Source organism: Camelina sativa, chromosome 20, assembly GCF_030686135.1.
Source record: "Camelina sativa cultivar CO46 ecotype springtype chromosome 20, ASM3068613v1".
Taxonomy (NCBI): domain Eukaryota; kingdom Viridiplantae; phylum Streptophyta; class Magnoliopsida; order Brassicales; family Brassicaceae; genus Camelina; species Camelina sativa.
Window position 1 is genome coordinate 30,574,998 of NC_141899.1, and position 26,507 is coordinate 30,601,504.

The 26,507-nt window shown below is 33.8% G+C and overlaps 2 protein-coding genes and 1 long non-coding RNA gene across 3 annotated transcripts; 1 reads left to right on the forward strand and 2 right to left on the reverse strand.

Moving 5' to 3' along the window:
* Positions 1-553: 553 nt before the first annotated feature.
* Positions 554-2,370, reverse strand: LOC147919654 (uncharacterized). Its single transcript, XR_015592128.1, has 3 exons — positions 2,289-2,370; positions 2,121-2,186; positions 554-1,895 (listed from the first exon to the last, which is right to left on the reverse strand). It is a non-coding gene; the product is annotated as an uncharacterized LOC147919654 (long non-coding RNA).
* A 1,863-nt stretch (positions 2,371-4,233) lies between these two features.
* LOC104771613 (alpha N-terminal protein methyltransferase 1) lies at positions 4,234-6,368 on the reverse strand. The gene is made up of 8 exons (XM_010496166.3): positions 5,961-6,368; positions 5,699-5,843; positions 5,560-5,618; positions 5,366-5,476; positions 5,164-5,265; positions 4,978-5,032; positions 4,764-4,861; positions 4,234-4,663 (listed from the first exon to the last, which is right to left on the reverse strand). The coding sequence occupies exons 1-8, from the start codon at positions 6,258-6,260 to the stop codon at positions 4,538-4,540; spliced, it is 996 nt and encodes a 331-aa protein (XP_010494468.1). The 5' UTR covers positions 6,261-6,368; the 3' UTR covers positions 4,234-4,537.
* A 1,102-nt stretch (positions 6,369-7,470) lies between these two features.
* Positions 7,471-11,972, forward strand: LOC147919655 (uncharacterized). The gene is made up of 9 exons (XM_087504039.1): positions 7,471-7,863; positions 8,377-8,605; positions 8,723-8,790; positions 8,896-9,108; positions 9,769-9,993; positions 10,097-10,612; positions 10,773-10,886; positions 11,383-11,665; positions 11,716-11,972. Exons 1-9 carry the CDS (start codon positions 7,471-7,473, stop codon positions 11,970-11,972), a joined length of 2,298 nt encoding a protein of 765 aa, XP_087360165.1.
* The last annotated feature ends 14,535 nt before the right edge of the window (positions 11,973-26,507 follow it).

The following is a 26,507-nucleotide window of genomic DNA, read 5'->3' on the forward strand; positions in this document are numbered from 1 at the left end:
CAATGCATTTCTAGACTTGTTCTCACAAAGTAAAGAATCTACACAAGCAGGCATTAAGCAATACATCTCATACCAAACAAGACCTCTAATCTCTTAGAAAGCCTAATGGTAAGCTCTAGATCTAGCCTTATCTATGCTCCTTAAACATTGGTGTGATGCTAAGATGCTTGAAATCAAACCCTAACCTCTCAGTTCAGGATTAGCATTAAGAACATCTAGCCTAGAAGAGATTCTACCACAATCAAGCTTGACCAAAGCAAACAAACCTCCAACACAGCCTAGCCTAACCCATCCTCAAGATCCTAAGCACTACTCACATGAACACATGATGAACATCAAAGTCATAAACCCAGATAATCTCGAAACTTACATCAAATGAAAGATAAGAACAAGATCTACAATGTTGCAAAAGGAATCAAACCCAAATTCTTAATATATTGAAAGTTATGGAACCAACAATATTGAAGAATCTAAGAGTTTTCTTAAAAAGGGTACAAAATCTAAGAAAATAAAAAGGCAAAAGGAATAATTACTTAAAAAGTAAAAACTAGGTTTCTGACTCTCTAAAAAGGTTGCACACTTTGGTGGCTGCAGGTACAAAGCTTTATATAGGAGAGGAGGTGGAAGCCCTTAAAACACTAAAAGACAAAATAGTCAACGGCTTGGTCAACTCGCCCTGTGCTCGGTCGAGTGGCAGGTCGAGCTGGCTTCTCTCGTGCATTCTCCACTCGGTCGAGTCCTCCTCAACACACGGTCGAGTGTCTGGTCGAGTGTGCGGTCCAGTTGGACTCTGGACCTTGGTTCTTCAGCCTTAACTCTCTTGCTTTCCCTTCATGATTGGCTCACTTCTCCTCAGCATTGCTTCCATGCTCCTTAAGCTCCAAAATCACCTGATTATGCATGAAAAGATGCAAATGCAATGCAACTAAACTCTAATGCATGATTAGTGCTATAGCTACACAATAATGGCCTAAATGGATAGCAAAAGATGCAAAAGATGTGAATAAACTAAGGGAAAACATGGTAAAATATATGAACATCAAAATCCATCTCTTTTTTGATGAAGTCTGTGAAGTTGATACGTTTTCGTGATGATCGCCAATCAAGAAGTGGAACACCACTCGCTTCTGTCCTTCTAAACCCATAAATTTCTCCAATTCCAGTAACACTCTCATACAACCAAATTAACATAGCATGAACACACCCGTGTATGGTGTATGAATCGCTGTCATAGTCAACCATCTCAACAGAATTCACTAGACTACTAAAAGCCACCCGACCCCAGGGATATTTTTGAAAAGCAACTGGATCTAAAACTCTCTTAGCGGTCACCAACGGGATTCTAGATGTATGATGAATTCCATGTACGGATACTGACAACAGACATAATCTACCAACCATCATCCCCTTATCAAAATCCCATGTTTTGTTAGAATCAATCACCTTAACCAACTCACTCCACATAGGACCATCAAGGGTTGTTGGTATTTTCATTTCTTTCCAGAAATCATGGTGATCAACATCAAAGTTCTCTAAAGGGTCAAATGCATCACAATTTAACCTTGTTATCTCTGCAAACTCATTTAAAGAAAATCTAATTGGCCTATCATCGATCAAAGACCAAACCTCATGGATGTTGTTGATTCTCAGCTGATGTGTGAGTAGAAAGTAAATTCTCTGCGCAGCCCATGTGTATTCCAATTCAGTAAACTTTATAAATACTCCAAGAGATGATTCCTTGAGTTTATCCCACACATCCACCCCTAATCCTTCTCTCAAAATTCCAATTTTGGACACAAAACAATTGTGGTTCATGCTCCTATGTTGGAGAGGCGATTTTCCATTTTCATAAAGTAGAGAAGGATATTTGATGCTATTGCTTGAAGATGCCATTCCTAAAGATACAAAAAAAAGAATCAAATGATAAGAAAAGGTAGCAAACAAGATGATAAATACTAAATTTTGAACCCATAGATGAAACAAATATCTCATTTATAGAAATCAAACACCACAAAGTACAATGCATCGTTTACCATGTGAATTCTTATTATATATTACTGATGAAAAAAAAATAGAAAAGAACAGCATCCCAAATAAAAAAGCCCAGAAATAAATTAGACCTCAAAATCAGAAGCTGGAGGAATTCTCAACTGGGTTTCCTCTAAATTGTGCTTGGAACCGAAGACCTGAATCATCATAAATACAATATAGAACTTAAACAGTGGATAAAAACATATATGATGAATGAAACAATGTGAGGGGGAGGAGGGAGAGAATTGAAAACATACCGCCGCTTGAGTTTGGAGATGAAAGAGAGACGTGGAAGAAGGAGAAGGATCACGGAAGAGAGACAAGTGTTTGGCAATGGCTGCCATGAAAGAATTCAAAGAATCCGATAAGCAATAGACACAAATCGACACACACAATGATAATTATATAATTTTATCTTCACACAGATATGCATAGACACAAGAACCATTCAGAGACTACAAATGCTTCTACTTATCTTTTAGAATAATCAAGAATTGGCATAACACAATAGTGCCGAGAAGCACAATAATACCTATCTAATTAACAAAGACATTCGCTGGTTTGCAATTTTAAAAAGTATCATACATATATGAATTATCTACAATTGACGAACAGAGAGATTGGTGCAGGATTAACTTCTCAATTTTCAATTGTACCAAATCACTCTCACCAAACTAATTAAACTATAAATTAACAAATTGTAAAGTGCTAATAAATCATTAAGGGGAAAGGAGGATATGTGATTTCGTCTGAGTTTTTTTGGAGAAATTAAGCCAAGGCAACAAAAAGGAAGCTTTTCTACCTCAAAGGATGTAACAATGGCGAGGGCTTCAAACACCGGCGCCGAATCTGAAAATCAATCATCACCGAAGCCATTAGGAATCTTATTTCGCCGCGGGAACAACGAACCACCGGTGAAGACACTTTCGCCGCTGGAACAGTGAACCACCGGTGATGACACTTCTTATTCGCCGTTGGAAGATGACGATATATAGAGTTTTTTTTCTGGATTGTAAAACCTTCTTCGCCGGCGGAAGAAACAAAGTTGAATTGAAAAAACGATTGTCGGGTTTTTTTTTCTTGTGTTTTGATATAAGATGTTTTGTTTTTATTTTATTTTATCACTTTCCTATTTCAGTTTTAGTTGGCCTTTTGGTAATTTAAACATAACATTGTGTCAATTTAGTTTTTCTTTAAGAGATGGTATCAATCTAGCAATATTTTTTCAATTTTGTGTCAATCCAGAAAATTAAGGAATTTTATTTTTTCATATTATTTATCCATTTTCACTATCACTATCTTTATTTTATTTTTTATTTTTATGAAACGTATAGTCCTGTTGATAGTTAAGGAATTTTTTTTCTTGTGGATTTACTTCGCCAAACGGTATCAGAAACTACTTTTGTTGGTATATGAACATGTTACATGTTCATATAATATGTTATCGTCCACCAAAACTTGACCATTAAAATAATAGAAGAACGGCTGGCCTGGCTGATGATGATCGTCTAGCTCGTTTTAGGATATACTCAAAACACTTAATATTCTGATTCTTTCTATTCACCGTTGCATCAATCGTGATTATGTACTCTGCAATATAATGTACACATGAATTTAGTCCATCTATTAGACAAATTTTACTAAAACATTTTGAAAATGTAATTTACAAAGAAATCACATTTGTAACCTTCTTTATATTATTAAAATACGAATGGGTTGGAGACACTGCTGACAATTGTGATACCCAATGCTTAGGTTGTACGAGGACAGATTTGGCAACAATAAACCAAGGGCGTCACATTTAAATGTCTCCCAATATATTACAAATGTGGGTTCTTTAAAAGATCCCGTTAGCAATAGGGAGTTTTGTAAGGTTTGTCATCGAACCTTATCCGGAAAGAGAATTACATGCGCTAGTTTGGGTGAAAAATCGAATATTGGCCTACTGGTGAATAATGCGAGTTTCGAGCTAAGTGGATTAAAGATGGATAGAGTGATGGTCGTACGCATAAGAGAATTTTTTTACAAGGTATATTTGTGAGCATGGTGGTGGTTATTCTAACCAAACATGATTTTTATAGACAACCTTTTGCCGTATTCTGTTGACATAGCTCGAGCCGATAATTGCAAGTAAGAATTTGTGCGGGAAGGTCACAAAATCAAATTGATTGGAAAGAATTATAAAGTCCAAAGATGGACAAGTTTTCTTGTGGGAACATCTTATCTATTATGGGTGCATTTAGAAGAGTTCGTAAGAATAAAAGATGGTTTTAATAATAAAGTGTTCAGCCAAATGGCTCTAACGAGGCAGAGATATTGAATAGCTGTTTAAATAAACATGGCAAGTCTCCATTACATGAAGGTGATGAAGGCGAAGATGTTCGAGCAGGCCCAAAACCAAACCATGTGACAGTGAAGCAGCCAAGTCTTGATCCAGATCTTACAACAACTTTGGTACGTAGCTTCTCTCTTGCAATCAAAACACTAAGATTCCATAATAAACCTATCATTTGATAATATGCGGTCTGTTGCTATGAGTTTTTGATCTGGTCCGGTGGATTTTGGGCGGTGTGTCAACCGTTAAAGCATACATTTTTACAGCGAATAACTCTTGCGGAAGACCTTTTTGATCCTGCAAAATGTGATTTTGTAGAAAAGACTGTAAACTCTCTAAACCAACGGTTCTTAAATTTATGGGATTTAGATTTCAAAAACACTAACAAGAATTCGACCTTTGTTCTATAGAGATGCAACCCACAACGGCGAAAGAGTTGTTTGAAGTAGGGATCCGATCTGGTGATGCTATGATCCTCTTTATCCAAAACAAATCCTGCAGAAATATTTTATATATGTAGTTTTGTGTCAGATAATAAATTTATATATGTAGTTTTGTGTCAGATCATAAGAATGTCAAAGTGTCGGTCCAAAAGAGAGATCGAAAGAAACCTTTTTTAGCGTGATTCTCCTTCACGACGAAAAACCCACCAGGTTTCAGGCAGGCCTGACATTAACCAAGAAACACAACATGAGATGAAACAGCAACAACACAGTGCATAGGAACTACAAATTTACTCGACGTGTAGTGGAGTGACTGAACATGGCGCAATGAAAGAGAAGAAACAAAGTCTTTACCTTTGCGCGGTTAAAGAAAGAAACAAAGTCATCGTCCGTGAGATGCCCAATGCACCATTGAACCCATATGACATCATATCTTCCAGCAGCTGGAGTAAACTCCTATGATTATGTAACATTCACAAAGCAAATGTGAAGGAGAATCGAAAAACAAAGATAACATATAACGAAAAAGCACAACAAATACTTCAAGAAGCGTTACCTGAAGAGGGATACAGAAAAAGTTGGTTGCTTTGTGCGTTTCTGAGCCCGCAGATGCCATATTTTCACGTGCTGCATCCAAAAATTGCTCTACAGGTTCAAGAAGATCAACCTGAAGATCAAAAGACAAATGGTAATCAAATAACAGAGAAGAACAGAAACTAAAACATGAAGCATTCAGCAAAAACACTTTACCTCGTTAAAATATCGAATCAGAAGATTCTTGGTGATTCTCCCAATACCAGAACCACAATCTACAAAAACATTTGTGGGATTTGTAAGAAACACATAGTAACAATCCAATAAAGCATTACCAACAAGAGAGGAGAGTTACCAAGAGCTACTAAATGCTGATTAGCTCCACCATTTACTAATCTTTCTTGCATAAGAGTCTTAAGAAACACTTCACTTCCTATAATATCAGCATCATTCACATGACCATATCCTCCTAATACTCCATCAACAGAAGCTTCAACACCCTTAATTTAACAACACAAATCAAATCAATTTGTGTGTAAGCTTTATAAAGCAAACAACTCTAAGAAACTATACAATAAATGTGACGTTTTTGAGATCAGAAGATTTAGAAAACTTACTTCCCAATAAGAAACACCATCTCTGTACCATTGGGTTTTTCTAGTTTCGTCTCCTTCTTCTCCAATTTCTTCTCTCCACATGTCTTGTACGCTATCAAACTCTTTCCCTTCAGAATCTACGCCACAAATCTCCATGGAATCAGATAAGAGTGTTATAACGCTTCTTCTCTCTCTCTTCCGTCGGTACTGATACGGTGGTGAAGCAAGTTTCGTCGTCGACGGCGGCGAGATATGGTTTTGGTGGTTGTTGCAATGGAAGTTACCAATGGAAACGAATGGGCTGGAAAGAGAAAACAACATCTTTTTGTTGTTGTTGGGCTTCTCGGTTCGTGGCTTTGTTTATTTTAGGTTTTGTCAGAGGTTTATTTTCTTCTCTTCTAAAAACTTTTTTTTTTTTCTGTTACATATATTAATAGGGGTGGACGTTCGATTTTTCGGTTTAGATTTTTCAGTTTACAGATTTTTTGGCTTTATAAAATTAAAACCATATAGAAACCATATATATATCGGTTTGGTTACAGTTCGGTTTGGTTACGAACTTACGATTTTATTATAGGTTATTCTATATTTTACAGAAGAAAAATTAATTAAGTTTGTTATATAAAATAAATAAAAATAAAAATATATATCAACCAATACCCTTTTTAATAAAAGGGAAGTACACAACATAGTTTTTGTAGACTTTATATTTTTAACAAATGAGATTACAAATAGGTTATAGATAGATTATAAATTAATCCATATATTAATATTAATGGTTACACCTAAATATTAGGGATATTCCAAATTGATAATTGATATATTAATGGTAACAAATAAAATCATGAATATTTTAAACTGTATTTTTGGAAAATTTTAATCCTATATCACGTTGTTTCCAAAGATCTTTAAACACAATATTACAAACTTATTTTCCACAGATTTTATCGATAGACCACAATGTTAACCAAAGATAGATTACGAAATTGATAAATTGATTGGTTACAAGTTAAATAGTGTGTTACAAGATAGATTACGAAATAAAATTTAACCAGTGTTATAGCACGGTACTTATCTAGAATCATTAACAATATAAAACTTACAATCTTCATATTTAGCATATGATTTTATTGCATAATGTTTTATCCAAAATTTTTTTTTAAAAACAATAACATAAATTATATTTTATATAAAAAATACAATATAAATAAAATGAATTTCAACCCGTGCTCTATATATTACGGAGGATAATACGGGATAACATCATATCTATGTTATTATGTTTAATGTCATATTGTAATAAGGTTCATGTCTCTCGAATTATTAGGACTTAAGAGTCTATCTTGTGTTCAGTCCGGTCTGTATAAATATCAAGTCATTGTTAATCAATAAAATCAAGCCAGTTTGATATCTAATTCTACATGGTTTCAGAGCTAAGATCACATAAATTTCTCTAAAAACCTTTTTCTTTTCAAGCGATAGTTTCGATTTTCTCTTTGTTAAAAGTTTCTTTCTTGCGTGACAAGAAAACATGTCTGAAGTCGAAGATAGTTCTTCTGCAACCAAGAAAGCTGTTGGTCAACAGCCGGAGCCACCGGTGGTATCTCCTTATCTCCTGTCCAGCTCTGACAATCCCAAATCCATGATCTCGTCGGTGTTATTGAATGGTGAAAACTATAAGGAATGGGCTACAGAGATGTCTAATGCTCTGCAAGGTAAACACAAAACAGGTTTTATCAATGGAACAATCTCAAAACCTTCCATTGATGATCCAAACTTTGAGAATTGGCAGACGGTGAACTCGATGATTGTTGGATGGATCCGTACTTCGATCGAACCAAAATTTAAGTCCACCGCTACGTTCATATCTGATGCACGTGACTTATGGCTTGATTTGAAGCAACGTTTCTCAGTAGGAAACAAGGTGCGAGTACATAAAATCAAGGCTCAAATTGCGGCATGTCAACAAGCTAGAAAACCAGTCATCAATTACTACGACAAAGTGTGTCACCTTTGGGAAGAAATGCAGACTTACAAACCTTTGACAGTTAGTAAGTGTGGTTTGTGTAAGTGGGGTGCTACTCTTGAACAGGCTAAAGAGAGAGAGGAGGAGAAGATCCATCAGTTTATTTAGGTTCTCGACGATTCTCGCTTTGGAGGTCTTAGTACCAATCTCATTGCGATGGATCCATTGCCTACTCTTGGTGAAATTTATTCCCGAGTTATTAGAGAAGAACATCGTTTAGCTTCAGTTCGGGTTCATGAGCAGCATAAAGAGGTCATGGGATTCACGACTCAAACCGAACAGAGTACATTACCTTCTTCACAATCAGAGATACAGAGTGGAGGAAGATTGGATTCCTCAAGTATCAGGTCCCGATCTTCCATCTGCTCTCATTGTGGACGTTCAGGTCATGAAAAGAAGGAGTGTTGGTAGATTGTTGGATTTCTGGAATGGTGGACTAATCGCAACAATGGTGGCCGTGGGTCTGCTACTCGTGGCAGAGGAGGTCGTGGTCTTGGATGTGGAAGAGGATATGTCACGACAGCTCACGCAACGAGCTCCAATTCATCGAACCTCCCTGAATTAGCACAAGAACAGTTACAAGCCCTTGCACAGATGCTCAAAGGACAAACTACCAATGGAACTTCTGATAAATTGTCCGGTAAGCCAAAGTTTGGCAATGTTGTTCTTGACACTGGAACCTCTCATCATATGACTAGGGATCTTTCCCTTTTTTCTAATGTTGTTTCTATACCACCATGTTTGGTGGGGTTTTCAGATGGTAGCAAAACGTTTGCTCTTACAATGGGAGTATTACCTCTTTCCAACAGAGTCGCATTAACCAATGTTCTTTATGTTCCAACATTGACTTGCACATTGATATTTGTTTCTAGAATTGTGAAGCAAACAAAGTGTGTTTCTACCTTCACTGATACAATTTGTGTTTTACAGGACCGTTTCACAAGGACTTTGATTGGAAGCGGTGAAGAGCGTGATGGGGTTTATTATCTTATGGATGTGGCAACGACAAGGATTCATTCCACAAATGTTTCTTCTGATCAGGCCTTGTGGCATCAGCGTTTAGGTCATCCTAGTTTTTCAGTCCTTTTGTCTTTACCGGTGTTTTCTAGTTTTTCAAAATCTGTTGGCTCTCGTTCGTGTGACGTGTGTTTTAGAGCCAAACAAACAAGAGATGTCTTTCCTCTTAGTTCTAATAAATCAACAAAATGTTTCTCTTTGATTCATTGTGATGTTTGGGGTCCGTATCACGTTCCATCGTCTTATGGGGCAGTTTATTTTTATTTTTTGCAATAGTAGATGATTTTTCGAGGGCTGTATGGAAGTTCGTGCAGTCCTAACAAAGTTTTTTTGCGTACATGGAGAAACAGTTTGGAAAGACTGTTCGAATGGTTCCTAGTGACAATGGGACAGATTTTATGTGTCTTGCTCCTTACTTTTGAGAACATATAATTCATCAAACATCTTGTGTTGCGACTCCTCAACAAAATAGTCGCGTTGCACGAAAGCATAGACACATTCTTAACGTTGCATGGTCCCTATTGTTTCAATTGTTTCAAGCATCACTGGCGGTTAAGTTTTAGGGAGAAGTTGTGATGACAGCGGCATACTTAATTAACCACACTCCCTCGTCTCTTCATAATGGCTTTTCATCATACAAAATTCTTCATGGCTCCAAACCTGACTACAACCAGTTGTGTGTTTTTGGGTCTGCTTGTTACGTCCATCGTGTCACACGTGATAAAGATAAGTTTGGGGAGAGGAGTCGTTTGTGCATATTTGTTGGCTACCCTTTTGCAACGAAAGGTTGGAAGGTGTTTGACATTGCTACACAAGTTTTTCGTGTTTAGAGATGTTGTGTTCCGGGAAGATGTTTTTCCCTTTGTAGCTCCAGATGTTAATCCACCGGTTATTTCTCGTGCCCCTGAAGTTTCTGATGAAAACTGGATAGTTTATACACCGCTTTTGCTTCTGTCTCTCCTAATCCGGTTTCAAATTCAGATACTTTTGCTTTTCCGTCGAATTCTGTTAGTAAACCAATAGAGGTGGTTGAACCGGTTGTAATTACAGAACCGGCCGGTGATTCTCAATCCGATTTATTGGATCAGCAAAATCTGTTCCTACCACGCCGCAGCCCGATGAAACAGATTCAGGTACCAGTTTCGCCGATCATTCCGATAGTCTTCCGTCATCGCCACGTCATCCGATACATGTTGCTATCAACGACACGGTTTGCCCTGTTTTAAATCCAGCTCGTGCAGCTACGTTTGTTGAAACTCCAGATTCTCTTCAAGGGAAACGCCAACTCAAGCAATCGGTCCGCTTGAAAGACTATGTTCTTTACAACACTACAAGTGATATGATAACCCCTCACGCTCCAACCAACTCCGAATCCTTGTCCATGTCAACTGTCCTTGGTAATTCTTTGTATCCTTTGACAGATTACGTATTCGATGCTCTGTTTTCAGCAGGTCATCAAGCTTACTTGGCTGCAATTACCAGCTTTGTTGAACCTAAAAACATTAAGGAAGCGGTTCGTATAAAGGTTTGGAATAATGCTATGTCCAAAGAGGTGGATGCTCTTGAGTTCAAAAAGACTTGGGATGTTATGGATTTTGCACCTGGTAAGATTGCCATTGATAAGTCAATGGTATATAAGACTAAGTAGCATGTTTATGGCTCACTCGAACGATACAAAGCTCGTCTTGTTGTCTGTGGAAATAAACAGATCGAGGGGGAAGACAATCATGAAACATATGCACCGCTTGTCAAGATGACCATTGTACATACTCTTCTACGGCTTGTTGTAGCTAATCAGTAGAGGTTTTCCAATGGATGTACACAATGCCTTCCTCCATGGTGATCTTGAGGAGGAGGTTTATATGAAGTTACCACCAGGGTTTCGACATGCTCATCCAGGCAAGGTATGTCGTCTTCAGAAGTCGCTGGTGTTGGTTTTAAATGCTCTCTGATGCCTTGCTTCGTTTTGGTTTTGGTTTTGATTATTATCTCTTATTGTATTCTCGTGGGAATATTGACATCCCTGTGTTGATTTCTATTGATGACCTTTTTATTTGTGGTAATGATAGCTACATGCTTCAGAAACTCAAGGACTACTTAGGGAAGTGTTTCTCTATGAAGGATTTAGGAAAACTGAAATATTTCCTTGATATTGAAGTGTCCCGGGGATCCGAGGGTATTTTTTTGTCTCAATGCAAGTATGCGTTAGACATTGTTGCTGATAGTAGTAATCTTGGTTCACGACCGAATGATAGTCCTTTAGAATAGAACCATCATTTGGCTGACAATGATGGTCCGTTATTGACTAATCCCACTCCTTATCGCCGCCTAGTTGGCCGCTTGTTGTATCTACTACATATTCGTCCTGAGCTCAGCTACTCCGTTCATGTGTTGTCTCAGTTTAAGCAGGAGCCGCGTGAAGCTCATTGGGACGCAGCCTTGCGTGTTGTGAAGTTTTTAAAAGGATCGCCAGGGCAAGGGATTCTCCTTCGGGCGGATTCTGATTTATCTCTCACAGTATACTGTGATTCGGACTGGTCGTCATGTCCTATCACCCGCCGTTCTCTTAGCGCCTTTGTTGTGCTTCTTGGTGGCTCACCTATCGCCTGGAAAACCAGTAAACAAAAAACAGTGTCACATTCTTCCACTGAGGCTGAATATCGCGCCATGTTTGTGGCTCTTCGTGAGATACAATGGCTTTGTAAGTTATTAACAGAATTATGTATTAAACAGTCTATGCCTCCCGTTTGTTTTGTGATAACAAGGCCACTCTCCACATTGCTGCAAATCCGGTTTTCCATAAGCTCACGAAGCATATCGAGAATGATGGTCATGTTGTTCGTGATGCAATCCATGATGGTATTATTGTCACTAAGCATGTGGCGTCGAGTGAGCAACTACTTGAAATTTTGACAAAGGTTCTTGGGCGTCCTCGGTTCCTATACATAATGTCCAAGTTGGGTGTTCAGGACATTCACACTCCAACGTGAGGGGGAGTATTACAGAGGATATTACGAGATAACATCGTATCTATGTTATTATGTTTAAAGTCCTATTGTGATAAGGTTTAGGTCTCAAATTATTAGGACTTAGAGTCTATCTTGTATTCAGTCCGGTTTGTATAAATATCAAGTCATTGTTAATCAATAAAGCCAAGCCAGTTTGATATCTAATTGTACATTATACATCATATAAAATAATAGAATATAAATCTTGTTTCGGAAACTCAAAGCTTCCGAGTAAAAAAATCCAAAGAAAATAATTCAAATAATTGTAAATCCAATAAAAAAATCATAAGGATATTAGTAAATACAATATAAAGTGGCACGTATATAATAGTTATATATAGATATTTTAAATATTTTAACCAAACAAGACCTAAACCATTTGGTTAATAAATATAATAACCAAATGGATTTTTAGACAAATTTGTAACAATGTTTATAATGTGACTAAATTCTTTTTATTGTGACTAAATATTTCTTGTTAATAAAATTATTTTATTGTAGTGATAAACCATAACCAAACCAACCCATTTATTTTGGTTTGATTTTTCAGAATACAGTTTTTTGCCCACCCAAAACATCTTTTATAGTATCTTATTATATAAAGTATGGTTTCAAAAGTTGTTAATTCATAAGATCGCGACATGTGTCAAAATCTTATTATGTTGTAGATTATTAAAATAATACGATTATTAAAATAATAATAAAATCTTATTATTATGTTGTAAAAGTTACTAACTCATAAGATAGCGACATGTGTTAAAATCTTATTATCTTGTAGATAATTAAAATAATAATAAGTTGTAAATTACACAATTTTGTAATTCTAAAGAAAAATGAATTGTCCAAACAAACAAAAAATCCATAATTCAAAAACATAAAAGAAATCATACATATAATTTTACAATAAAGATACACGTAGTTATCCTAAAAAAAATCCTTAAAATTCTACAATAATTAAACTTATACAAAAACAATCATATGTTATATTGAATTCCTTAGCCTAATCTTAAAAAAATAAAAAATAAATAAAGATATGTATTCTCTATTGTAAAAAACAGGTATATGACAAAAAAATTTGTGGTTGCACGACTAAAAAGACGTCAATTTCCTTTACGAGTTTGCTGTGCAATGAATATCAATAAGAGCTAAGGTCAAAGGTTTAAAAAAGGTTGGTTTATATTTGCCAAGTCCAGGCTTCTCTCACGGACAATTATACGTAGCCCTCTTATAGGAGACACAAAACACTACGACAATAATGTTCTACAAAATATTGTCTACCAAGAAGTTTTCAACAACATATGATTTTTAGAGACAACTTCGACTTTGTTCAATTGCTTCTATTTACCATGATATTGCTTTCTACTTTATTCCATTGGTCAAACTTTTTCAATGTGAAGGCAAATTTTCCTTATTTTTTTAAACCAAAATATACAACTACTTTTCTCTTTTTGCAGTTTGGAATAGGTAAGATTAATATGTTGACCCAAAAAATAGAAGATTAATATATGCATCTTCTTTTTCTAATACTGTATTTTGAAATTTATAGTAGTAGTTTTAGATTGTTAATTTTAGTTAATTTCTATTTTCATCTTTGAATTATTTGAGATTCATATATTACTGTTCTTATAATTTTCTATTATTTCTTTAATTATGTCAAATTAATTTTCTTCTAATTTCTCAACCTTGATTGGTTGGTCATATAACTTTTTTTTTTGTGCAAACATAATTGTTACCATTCGTTCAATCCCAAAAAGAGATAAAGAGGAGAAGGTCATCAACTTAATGGTTGGATACAATAGGCTAATCAAGAACAAGCTTACAACAAACATAGATAGATTGGAAAAGACATAAATCGTTGTTGATAGATCCATAGGAGCTCGGAGACAGAGGCTACATCATGGTGTGTCAAAGAAACTTCCACGAATACATTGGAAAATTTAACATTAGTTACTATCAAAAGATTTTGTGACGTTGGAAAATGATCTTTAGTTTCATTGGTTGCTGGAGCAAGTCACTTTGAGATAGCTGTAAGACGTGAACATGTTCTCTCCACACAGGAGGAGGGCAGAGCCGAGGTTCTCTTTATGGTGGAGGAGGTTGGACGGAAGGTTATCTCTTCAAGGGAGGAAGGTGGGGAAGGTTGGACGCAAGGTTATCCCCATGGGAGAAGGTGGCACCAAGGTTCTCTCCATGGTGGAGGAGGTTGGACCCAAGGTTCTCTCCATAAGGGAAGAGTGCAGATCGAGGTTGTTTCCATGGTTGGTCATGCACTATTGTGATGTAATTTATTTTTTATTCAAATAATTTTTGAGCTAACAATTTTAGTGATTAAAGAAACTATGCAAAAGTGAAAGTAAATGGACATATAAAAGTTTGCTTAATTTGTTCATATGGACATTTTCTAGGTGGTGGGTAAATAATATATTTGTAACATACAATTTATCTAGGTGTAAAAAATACACTTTTAATGGTAACATACATAAAGATTTGATATGAATATAAATCATTGTATTATAGCAAAAAGAAAATTTTATAAATAATATACAATATATTTTAATATATTTTTATTAAATTTAATTTTAATTACAAAACTTTAAACCCGCACATGGGCGGGTCCTTATCTAGTAAATCATAAATCACGTGATCCATCAAAATTTCTTACATAATTTTTTTATAAATTAATTCTCATAAAAAAAATTTTATTATATAAAGTTGGATTTTGAAAGTTAGTCATTAACATGATTTTGACATGTGTCAAGTTATCAATAACAGATTTTAACATGTGTAAAAATTAATATTTAATAAGAGGAATTTGATTACAACAAAAATAAAATATTTTGTTTTAAAAATATTAATAATATAAAAAGATAATTATCAAAACTTACAGAATTTAAAAAAATACATTTTTTAAAATAATTATAAAATTCGAAATTATAATATTATTTACTTAGTTTTAATTTTAAGTTATTAATTCTACAAACAAATATAGAAAAATGGATTAAAGAAAATATACAGTTAATTATTAATTCTAAATGTGGTGACCACAATTTAGGTAAATAATGAGGAGGAATGTGATATTCCTCTTTATTCCACAATTTTTTTACCATTTGATAGTAATAATTTTTCCACTGCATTCTTCTACATTCTTCAAAAAATAAGAAATAATAGAACAAAAATGTTCCTCCCCAAAATTGATGAGGAACAAATGGAACAGGAAAATGAACAAATACTAAAATTCATTTTTGTATTTTAAAATAAATAAAAAATATTTTTATTAATAGTATAACAATTTTCTAATATAATAATTTTCATATTTTCATAATTTATTGATAGAAAAAATGATTTTGATATGAATTTCATCTTAAACTTATCTTAAGGCTCTATTTGAAAACTATATGAATAGCAAAATAAATTTAAGAGACTCATGTTTATATTGTAAATAAAAACTAAAATATTTTAAATTACCTTTCAAATTGTATTGTAGGTTAATATTATTAATATTTAATATGACATATCTAAAATTTAATTTACTAATTTATTTTAAAAGCAAATGTAAAATTTACTGTATATACATTAGAAGTAATATTAGTATTATCATTGAATTTGATTGTTTAATATTTAATATATTTAAAAAGATATTTTTATTGTTTGGTTACCATTTACTATTTTGTTCTTTCTCTGCAGATTTTCTTTTCATTCCTCAAAAACTGTTTATTCCATTTTGCATTGTTCTTTTTATTCCTATTCTTTTTGTTCTTCTAATGGTTACCAGTAGGAGCAATAGATCATCTCATATTTAAATAATTTGTTCAAAAATATTGCTTTCAACTTTTTTTAGTTGGGAAATTTTTTTAAAATGGAAAGGTAAATTTTTCTTATGATTTTAAACCAATTTTTCTCCTACTTTCTCCTTTTCCAGTTGAGAATAGGTAAGAATAATATGGTGACCTAAAAAAAAGATTAATATATGCGTCTTCTTTTTCTAATACTGTATTTTAAAATTTATTTTAGTATTTTGAGATTGTTTTATTTAATATATATTTTCATCTTTGAATTATTTGGGATATATTACCATGCTTATAATTTTTTTTATTGTTTCTTAAATTATGCCAAATTAATTTTCTTCTAATTTCTCAACCTTGATTGGTTGGTCATAAACCCTTCTTTCTTTTGCAAACATAATTGTTACCATTATTTTCACTTAATCCCAAATGGAGATAACGAGTATAAGCTCATCAACCTAATGGATGGATAAAATAAGTTAATCAAACACAAGCTTACAACAAACATAGATAGATAGATTGGAAAAACATAAATTATTGTTGATAGATCCATAGGATCTCAAAGACTCTGATATCCTGGTTTGCGGAAAGGTTTAAAAGAATTGATATGACCTCATATGTCACCAAAATGCACTGATTTTTTTGGTCAAGTGTCCTGAGAGAACTTCATGATAGGTGACCTTCCTGGAAGTGATTGTCGGAACTGTGCGAGTGAGGACAAAGCACAGGAAAAGATCATTTGTTGATTTGTAGGGTCAGTAAACAAGTTTTTAAAGCTTCCCACACGTAACAAACTTGCCATCAAATATGGGTGGGTCCAAATGCCGAGAATAGATGTAGGGCCCACTTAGAGAGGTGGGCCATGGACTGAGAGTGGACATGGGCTCACTAAGCAAGGTGGCGGTTTAGGCGTTACAGAGACAGAGACTACATCATGGTGTGTTAAAGAAATTTCCACGAATACATTGGGAAATTTAACAGGAGTTACTATCAAAACATATTGTGACATTAGAAAAAGGTTTTTACTTTCAATGGTTGTCGGAGCAAGCCATTTTGAGATAGCAAAAAGACGTGAACATTTTCTCTCCACACAGGAGGAGGGCAGAGCCGAGGTTGTCTCGGACAAAAGGTTATCTCCCTAAGAGAGGGAGGTGGAGGAGGTTGGACGCAAGGTTATCTCCTAAGGGAGGAAGGCGGAGCCAAGGTTCTCTCTATGGTGGAGCAGGTTGGACGCAATGTTCTCTCCATAAGGGGTGAGGGCGGAGCCGAGATTTTCTCCATGGCGATCATACATTATTGTGATAATACATCATTGATTACTATATTATGTAATATATAAACACATTAATCCAACTATTTTACTTTCACTTCTGCATAGTTACTATCACAAATACATTAGAAAATTTAACATCAATTACTATCAAAAGATTTTGTAACATTAGAAAAATGTTTTTACTTTCATTGGTGGTTGGAGCAAGCCATTTTGTGATAGAAAAAAGACGTGAACATGTTCTCTCCACATAGAAGGACGACACAGCCAGGTTCTCTCTATGGTGGAGAAGGTTGGACACAAGGTTATCTCCCCAAGGGAAGAAGGCGGAGCCAAGGTTCTCTCCATGGTGGAGGAGGTTGCACACAAGGTTCTCTCCATAAGGGATGAGGACGGAACTGAGGTTTTCTCCATGGTGGTCATATATTATTTTGATGATATATCATTGATTAGTATATTATGTAATATACTTTTTTATTCAAAACTTTTTTTGAGCCAACAGTTTTAGTAATTAAAAAACTACGCAGAAATGAAAGTAAAACAGTTGGCTTAATGTATTCATATAAACATTTTCTAGGTGGTGATAAAGAATATATTTATAACACAGAGTATATTTAGGTGTAAAAAAATACAGTTTTAATAGTAACAAAAATAAAAGATTTGTAAATGAATATAAATCAGTGTATTATAACAAAAATAAAATTTATAAATAACTAACAATAAATTTTAATATATATATTTTTAAAATTTAATTTAATTTATAAAACTTAAAACCCGCACATCGGACGGGTTCTCATCTAGTTGTATATAAAGGTAGGTTTTGAAAGTTAGCTATTAACAGGATTTTGACACATGTCAAATTATTAATCTGAGATTTTGACATGTGTAAAAGTTAATATTTCAATAATAACAAATAATAATACTTATTTAGATATATAAATAATAAGAAGATATAGTAGAACACATAAGGATGATTTCATATTTTCATTCATTATTGTCCTTATTAAAACTTGAAATCTTAATTGAAAAAAACAACATTCGACGATTGAATTGCCGTAGCTGAATGGAATATGAAATGCTTTTTTGTATTCCCTTTTACTTTAGTTATTAAGTTACTGATTTATCTCTTAATACAACAAACGTGAAATGCACTTGGATTTCCAACTCCAAATCGGAAAAGAAAAAAAAAACAGTTTTTTCCAGATTTAATCCATGGTAAATTAAAATATATGACGGATACTTTTAAAAGATAATATTGATAGATTTTTGGCTATATATATTCACACATCTCATTATTAGGCCCCTTACTTACATACATAACTTACAAAGATCTTTTCACCTTCCTACGGTAGAAAGCAAATAATGATCGCCATGAAAACAAAGTCAGAGGTGGGTTGCTTTAGTAACGTCTTTGGTGTTTCTTCAAGATGGAGAAAAGCTTCCAAGTGGTAAGAAACTTGTTTTACTTGCCTTACACGGTTATGATTTGTTTTTTTTTGTTAATTTGTTCGAGTTTTCAATTTATCTCTCTTGTTTGCAGCAAAAAAACATATTCAAAATCTGATATGTTCTGTCGAATTACATCGGAAGAGAAGGGAGTGTATGGTCCGACAATCTCGCTCAGATATAGCTCAGCTCCTTCGCAATGGCCGCTTCTTGAAGCTCTTCCAAAGGTATATGGAAAACTATCAAATGGTATAATATAATTCAATACATCATTTGCTCCCATATTTTCATTTGGCAAAAGCTCCTTAAGTAATTTTAGCTCAATAAAAAGTTCATCTCCATTAATGTCTATTAAATCACTACTTTTCAAACTATTTTCTAAAAAACTACAACCATACTTCAGATTCACATCATCACACAATTTCAATCTAGTAGAATCAAACAAAAAACCAAATATATGTTCATACGATTGATATTGCTCAAACCTCTTATCAAATGAACTAATAGCATGATCTATGATGTACAAAAAAATTCAATTCTAAATGTTTCTTCTACAAAAAATATTGTCTCATTACCAATAAATTCATCATATTGTCTTTTTCTACGGATAACTCTTCTTTGAATAAATACAGGTTCAATACCAACTTCATTAGCAATTTCCTTAGCTTGTGGCATAGCATCAACAAATCCACTTTCTCTATATTTTTTAAAATAAGAAATTAATCCACTTACCTCTTTCATTGCAACATCAATTTGCATATCTTTTGATTGTAACTTTTTACTAACAATATTCACCACATGCAATATGTCAAACCAAATAATAGTTGATAACAAAAATTCAAAACTACTAAGCTCATTCATTGCTAAAGATTTAGATTCACTTTGAATCATTGGGTCACTATCACTTTCGGCCACTTCAAGTAAAGCTTCTCTTACATCTACAATTTGAAATTTTATTGCTTTAATACTTTCAACACGACTTTCCCATTGTGTTGTTAATAATTGCTTAAGCGTTAACCCTTTCACATTCTTTTTCAAAATATCCCACCTCTTTACTGAATTAGCAAACAAAATATAAGCGTTGCACTACTCCAAAAAAATCTTTAACCTTCACAGAATTATTTCCAATATCACACAAAACCAAATTAAGACTATGACAAGCACATGGTGTATAAAAAGCTCTAGGATTTATATCCAAAAGCCTTTTTTGTACACCTTGTTTGCTTCCTTTCATATAAGATCCATTATCATAACCTTGACCTCTTACATTATCTATATCTAGACCTAAAGATTGTAATACATCTTTTAACACTTCAAAAAGTCCATGACTAGTAGTGTCATCTACTTTCAAAAATCCAACAAAATACTCTTCTACTTTAAAAGAATTTGAGGAAAAATGTACGCACCTTAGAATTATTGACATTTGCTCTTGATGGCTAGCATCGGGAGTGCAATCCAAAATTATAGAAAAATATTTTGCTTCTTTCACTCTCATAATAATTTTTGTTTTAATTCTTGAAGCAATCAAAACAATCAATTCATTTTGAATACTATGACTAAGGTAATGATTACGAATAGTTCCACTAGTAATTCTAAAAACATGCTCTTTCATCACAAAATCAAATTTTGCTAACATCTCTACTAACCCTAAAAAATTGCCGTTACTAGGTTGATATAATTTATCATTTGATCCACGAAATGCCAAATTATACTTTGCAAGATATTTTACAATTTCAATAATTCTAACTAATACATTTTTTCAATATTCTTTTTCTTTCTTAAACTGTGCTAGAGCAACTTTGTCAATTGTCTCATTTTTTTCAAATCTACATCGTAATTCAACCCAAGCTGTCATATTAAGTATATGTTTTTACTTTTTTCATGCTCATGTAATCTAACAAACATATGAGTCCAATCCGAAAAATCTTCCTTTGCTAATTGACTTTTCCGATTACCTTTCTTAAAAACCTTGCAACAAAAGCAAAAAAGTTTATCTAATTCTTTTGAATAGACTAGCCACTTTCTATCACTTTTTTCTCCATTTGATAATTCTTTAGTGTAGCAAGATGAAACAAATCTTCTATGAACCTTGTTTTTAGGACCTTGGACAATAGATAAATCTCTTTTTGGTTCACTAATTGCTAAAGTTGAAATCATTTTTGAATCAAGCATATCCCAATTTCTTGGATCATAGATATCAAAAACACTAAAAACACCAATATCATAGACTTTTTCAAGCACTTCATGAACATCATCTACTACTTCTATATTATCTATGTTATTGTTATCCTTATGAACATTTGAACAACCTATCATCAAATTTTTCTTTCTCATGAGTTTTTTTAACAATGAATTTATCCAAAGCTCCTTTTTGAGTTTGAATAAATTGTTCTATATGTTTTTTTTTTGTCTTTTTTCATGGCCAGACATTTTAACACAGATTTAACACCCAAAACTCAAAAAATGACAAAATACAAAAATCTAACTAAAATCAAAATTGATAGAACCTGGATAATGAAGGTAAGGCAAGGAATATATAATTGGAGCTTGGAGTCCGCTTAGAGCTTTTAGAAATCCCACGATTGCTTGCTGGAGTTGAGGAATTTTGAGATATGAGAACAGAGAATTGATTGGAGAAGAAGGATAAAGCAATTGATAAAGGGAATTTTCAGGATAACAAAAAATCAGTGGAAAACTCATGAACATATTGAACCCGATTTATAAAGACCCAAATTGGAAATTTCTAACGGCTAGTAAGAGAAAGATAAACGAACTACCCATCGGATAATTAAGAGCACATGATTAAGAGGAAAATAAAGCTGCATCGACATATTTGGGACTGTCGGAACTGAGAAGGAGGTGAGGAAAGGAAGCAACAATAGTTAGTTTTAGGTTTAGTGTTATATCATTGGGCCTTAAATTTATTGGTCCCAGTGCAAATGCACTTGTTGCACTGGTCAATCGCCGGGCCTGCACTGTGAACACCATGCATGTATACTCCTTCTCAGAAACTGATAAATAGGCCTGCGACTTCGGTTTATTTGGATAATGCTGTTCGATTTTTTTGGTTTTTCAGTTTAATCGGAAACTGAAAACTCTGCTGAAAGTAACTGAATAAGATTACGGTTCGGGTCGGTTCGGTTTCAGTTAATTTCAGTTAATTTCAGTTTAACCAAAACTAACCAAAAATCTTTTGAGTTTTGGTGACCGATAGTGAAAATCGATGTATTCCATGGCCATGAAAAAGGTAGATAAAGTCACGATTCATGAGCCACTCTGCTCTGCGAAACATAGAATAATCAAGTAGAAGAAGAATTATAATCTAAACAGTATATATGAGGAAAAAAAGAAGAAAACTTAGAAAAGGAACATATAACAATTATGTTTGAGATAGTTAAAATAAGTGAACATGTTCTCTCCACATAAGAGAAGGACAGAACCGAGGTTCTCTCTATGGTGGAAGAGGTTGGACGCAAGGTTATCTTCTTGTGGGAGGAAGGTGGAGCAGGTTGGACGCAAGGTTCTCTCGATATGGGAGGAGGGCGGAGCCGAGGTTCTCTCCATGGTTGGTTATACATTATTGTGATGATACATCATTGATTAATATACTATATAATATATTTTTTATTCGAGAAGTTTATTGAACCAACAATTTTAGTGATTAAAGAAACTATTCAAAAGTGAAAATAAATAGACATATAATAGTCGGTTTAATGTGTTTATATAGATATTTTCCTAGGTGGTTGTAAAGAATATATTTGTAACATACAATATACCTAGGGGTAATAAAAATACATCTAATGGTTGGATAAAATAGGCTAATCAAACACAAGCTTACAACAAACATAGATAGATAGATTGGAAAACCATAAACCATTTTTGATAGATCCATAGGAGCTTTGAGACAGAGGCTAAATCATAATGTGTCAAAGAAACTTCCACAAATACATTGGGAAATTTAACATTAGTTACTATCAAAAGATTTTGTGAAGTTGGAAAAGGGCTTTTAATTTCATTGCTTGCCGGAGCATGCCACTTTGAGATAGCTAAAAGACGTAAACATGTTCTCTCCACACATGAGGAGGGCAGAGCCAAGGTTCTTGATGTGTATGTATTTTATAGGTTTTTAACCATAGTTTTTACATTTGTTTTGAGTCTTTTATTGAGTCAAAGTGTGGTTTTAGAGTCTTTTTAGTCTTTTGTGAGTCTGTACAGGTTCTAGGCTGTCTTGGAAGGAAACTGAGTGTTTTGGGGATGAAAACAAGCATCTGGAGCAAATTTGGTGAAGACTGATCGGACTAGCAAGCAGATGGAGCAATCAAAGAAAAAGCATCCAGGATCGACCGATCCTCATTCGAGATCAACCAGTCCCGTACCCAAAGCAACTTTTCCTTTTTCGTTTTAAACCGACTTTTAGGGTTTTATTTTAGTATTTAAGAACGAGGCTCGACCTCTAGAAATATAAGTTTTCTTCTACGCAGCTTTTGAGTAGTTGTAAGGTTTAGGAGAAGTTCTCTAATCCTCTTTAACTCTTTGGAGAAGAATTCTGAACCCTTTTTATTTCTCTTTGCAATTCAATTATGTCTTCTTTATCTTTGATTTGCTGTTCTTTTATCTCTATGTCTGAGTAGTTTACCTATTGGGTTTCAGGTATTAAAGGGGATTATGATTCTCTAACGATGGTGTTTTAGATTTGGGGGTTGATCTATTTTGTTCTTCATCTAATGTTGTTCTTAATGCTTAAGCTAGATTGATCACCTAGATTAAGATCTTAGGTTTAATTCATCGTGGCACCAAAAGTGTTGTTGAGTTGCTGGAAAAGAACTTAGGTGAGCAAGGTGATCCTTAGCCAACGAAAGTTCAAGTTAAGGCACCTTGTGAACAAATCAAACTTAAACTTTTATTGCTTGCTTGGTTTGCTAGTTCCAACCGACGGTTTAGGGTCTAGTAGATTCGTTGCACAGATAGTTAACGCTGCGGAAGTAGGTTAGTTTTACAGCAGTGATTTGAGTTCTAGAACGGTGTCTAATGCATCCCCATCTACCACCATAGTCCGAGAATTATATCCCCATAAATTCCCTGCGCCAAATATTTCCTTTTTGATTTAAAGCAACTTATTTTCTTTCCATTTTTGATCAGTTACTTGAATCACAAACTTCCTCGTTTTGCTTTAGCTAGATTCAACCTTCATAGTTTCATAGTGCAATACTTGGTCTCTGTGGATTTGATCCTAAAGTGTTACAACGATACCACTAGATAGTGGTGGAGTACGCATTATGTTTTAATTGACCTTTGATCAGTTCTCTCCATGGTGGAGGAGGTTGGACGCATGCAAGGTTATCTCCCCACGGGATAAAGGCGGAGTCAAGGTTCTCTTTATGGTGCAAGAGGTTGGACGCAAGATTACGTTCTCTCCATAAGGGAGAAAGGCGGAGCCGAGGTTCTCTCCATGGTTGGTCATACACTATTGTGATGATACATCATTGATTAGTATATTATGTAACATATTTTTTATTCGAGAAGTTTATTGAACCAACAATTTTAGTGATTAAATAAACTATGCAAAAGTGAAAATATATAGACATATAATAGTTGGCTTAATGTGTTTACATACTTTTTCCTAGGTGGTGGTAAAAAATATATTTGTAACATATAATATATTTAGGTGTAAAAAAAAATACACTTTTAATGGAAACATACATAAATTTTTTGTAAACGGATATAAATCAGTATATTATAGCAAAAAAAATGATAAATAACTTACAACAAATTTTAAAATGTTTTTGTTAAATTTAATTTAATTTACAAAATTTTAAAATCCGCACATTAGATAGATGAATCCTTATCTAGTTCTAAAATAAAATTGAGATAGTGCAAGAAGAAAAATAACTAACAGAAAAAATATAACAAAATTATTTTGCCAGTTGTAACAATTATCTTTTTATCTTTTCTTTCTTATCCTTCTAATCTTGAAGTAATTAGTAATTACAACACTGATGCCGATGAATGTTCTGATAATTGGTGCTTGAAAGATAAATGATGAGAACAAAACAAATAGTAAAAAATCGTTAGACGTTCAGTAGGGATCTAGCGCTAGATCGTCGAAACATATGCGTTCATATTTATAGAATATATAATGTTTAAAATGTTACTAATAGAGCATTTTTAATATATTTAGATCTAGTTAATAGGGAAAATAAATTAGTTTAGTTCCAAGAAATAAAAAAATTTGGAGCTAACTAAATCATAGTTTACAATTTTAATAATTAAGCATCTTTTCAATATATGTCAAACAAGAAATTTTAAAAGAAAAGAAAAGGGAAAACGTCCTATTTCCCCATGAGAACTATGATATCGTACCAGATAGAGCTCAAACTTTATCCTCGTCCCAGATGGCTTTCCTGAAATTATTTTCAACCTATATACCCATATATCTTGATCTTATCGGTTTAAAGAGTAAACCGATAGAAAACCGTTCATACCAAATACAAAACCAAAATTAAAACCATAGTGATGTTTATAACCCGACCAGAGGTAATATGACTATAACCCCATTAAAATCGCCAATTCCTCAAATCAAATAGCAAAATCCTAAAATAAAGAACCCTAAAAGCAAAAAATTCTATCTCTGCAACCATGAGCAATGTTTATGGAGCTTCGAGTGGTTCATCAAATGTATGACAAAGAGGATTTGTCGTTGGTGTGCCTAAGAGATGTTGGTGTGGGGAACAAATCATGGCAAAGAATTCCAAATTCGAGCCTAATCCTTGTCGGCGATACTTTTGATGTCGAGAAGCAGCCGGAAAGAAGGTACTATGTTATGCTTTGTTTGAGACCGATTCTCATCAATTCTCATTGTTTTGTATGATATAATGTAGCTTGTGAACGATAACCACACTTTTAAATGGGTCAATGAGGCACTATTGGACGAGGTAGCAACATTGGGTGTTCAAATTGAGAGACTAAAAGAAGAGATGGAAAAGCTTACAATAGAGGCATTGCAAGACCAGAAGATGAAATTTGAGAAGATGCAAATGGAGTTCGAAAAAGAGCTGTTTGAGAGGGTGATAGGCTCAAATTAATCCCTAGAGCTACTCTCTCAAACAAGAGATCACTGCAGTACTTAGGGGTCGAATCCACAGAGACTCAAGATCAAACACAATAGATTATAGAGTTTTGTTATTACGCTAAACAAGTTAATTTAATTAAAATAAAAGCAATACAAATATTTAAATGAAAGTGTTGTAAATTCAGAAAATCAAAAGAGTTAAGCCTAGGGAATTTCTCAGGAAATTATGAAATATCAAATCAGATAAATTAATTAAGGTTCAAGCAATAAAGATCAGATCTAGAACTCTAAACTTTTGGTAAAATAATTAGTTCTCACTGCAATTATATTCTAAATTTAAAACCAGAAAATCCAAATCTCTTTGTAAAATTCTAAGTAATAAATCAGCTTTAAGAACAAGTTTAGATAAGTTCACAGAATTAATAATTCAAATCTCTTTGTAAGAAATAATTCTGCTCATCAATGGTTTATTCAGGAAAACAATTATATTCTCATCTCAATTTATTTCCCTAAGATAACAATTCTAGGTGATCAATCAAGAATTATTGTGAAGAACAACCAAGGATGAAGATCATTAAAAGATTAAGAACCCTAAAAATCTCAGATCTAATAAATCATAAAAACCCTAAACCTAACAGGCAAATTACTCAGACATGTTAAATAAAGCACAAATCATAATTCTGAATAACATGCAATAGATATTAAAAGTAAAGAGGGAGTTCAAGAAATCTTCTCTCTACAAAGAATCTCAGATCTATCTTTCCCAAAAGCTCTCAATATCCTTTCTCTCAAAAACTGCTAGAAGATAACTTAAGGGTTTCTAAAACCCAAAAACAATATATATACATCCTAAAATACGCCCAGGGGTTTATGTTGCAATTGTAGAAGACTTTGGGCAAATTTGTAAAACTTCCAATTTCTTATTCTCTCGTCGGGTAAACATGAGTGTC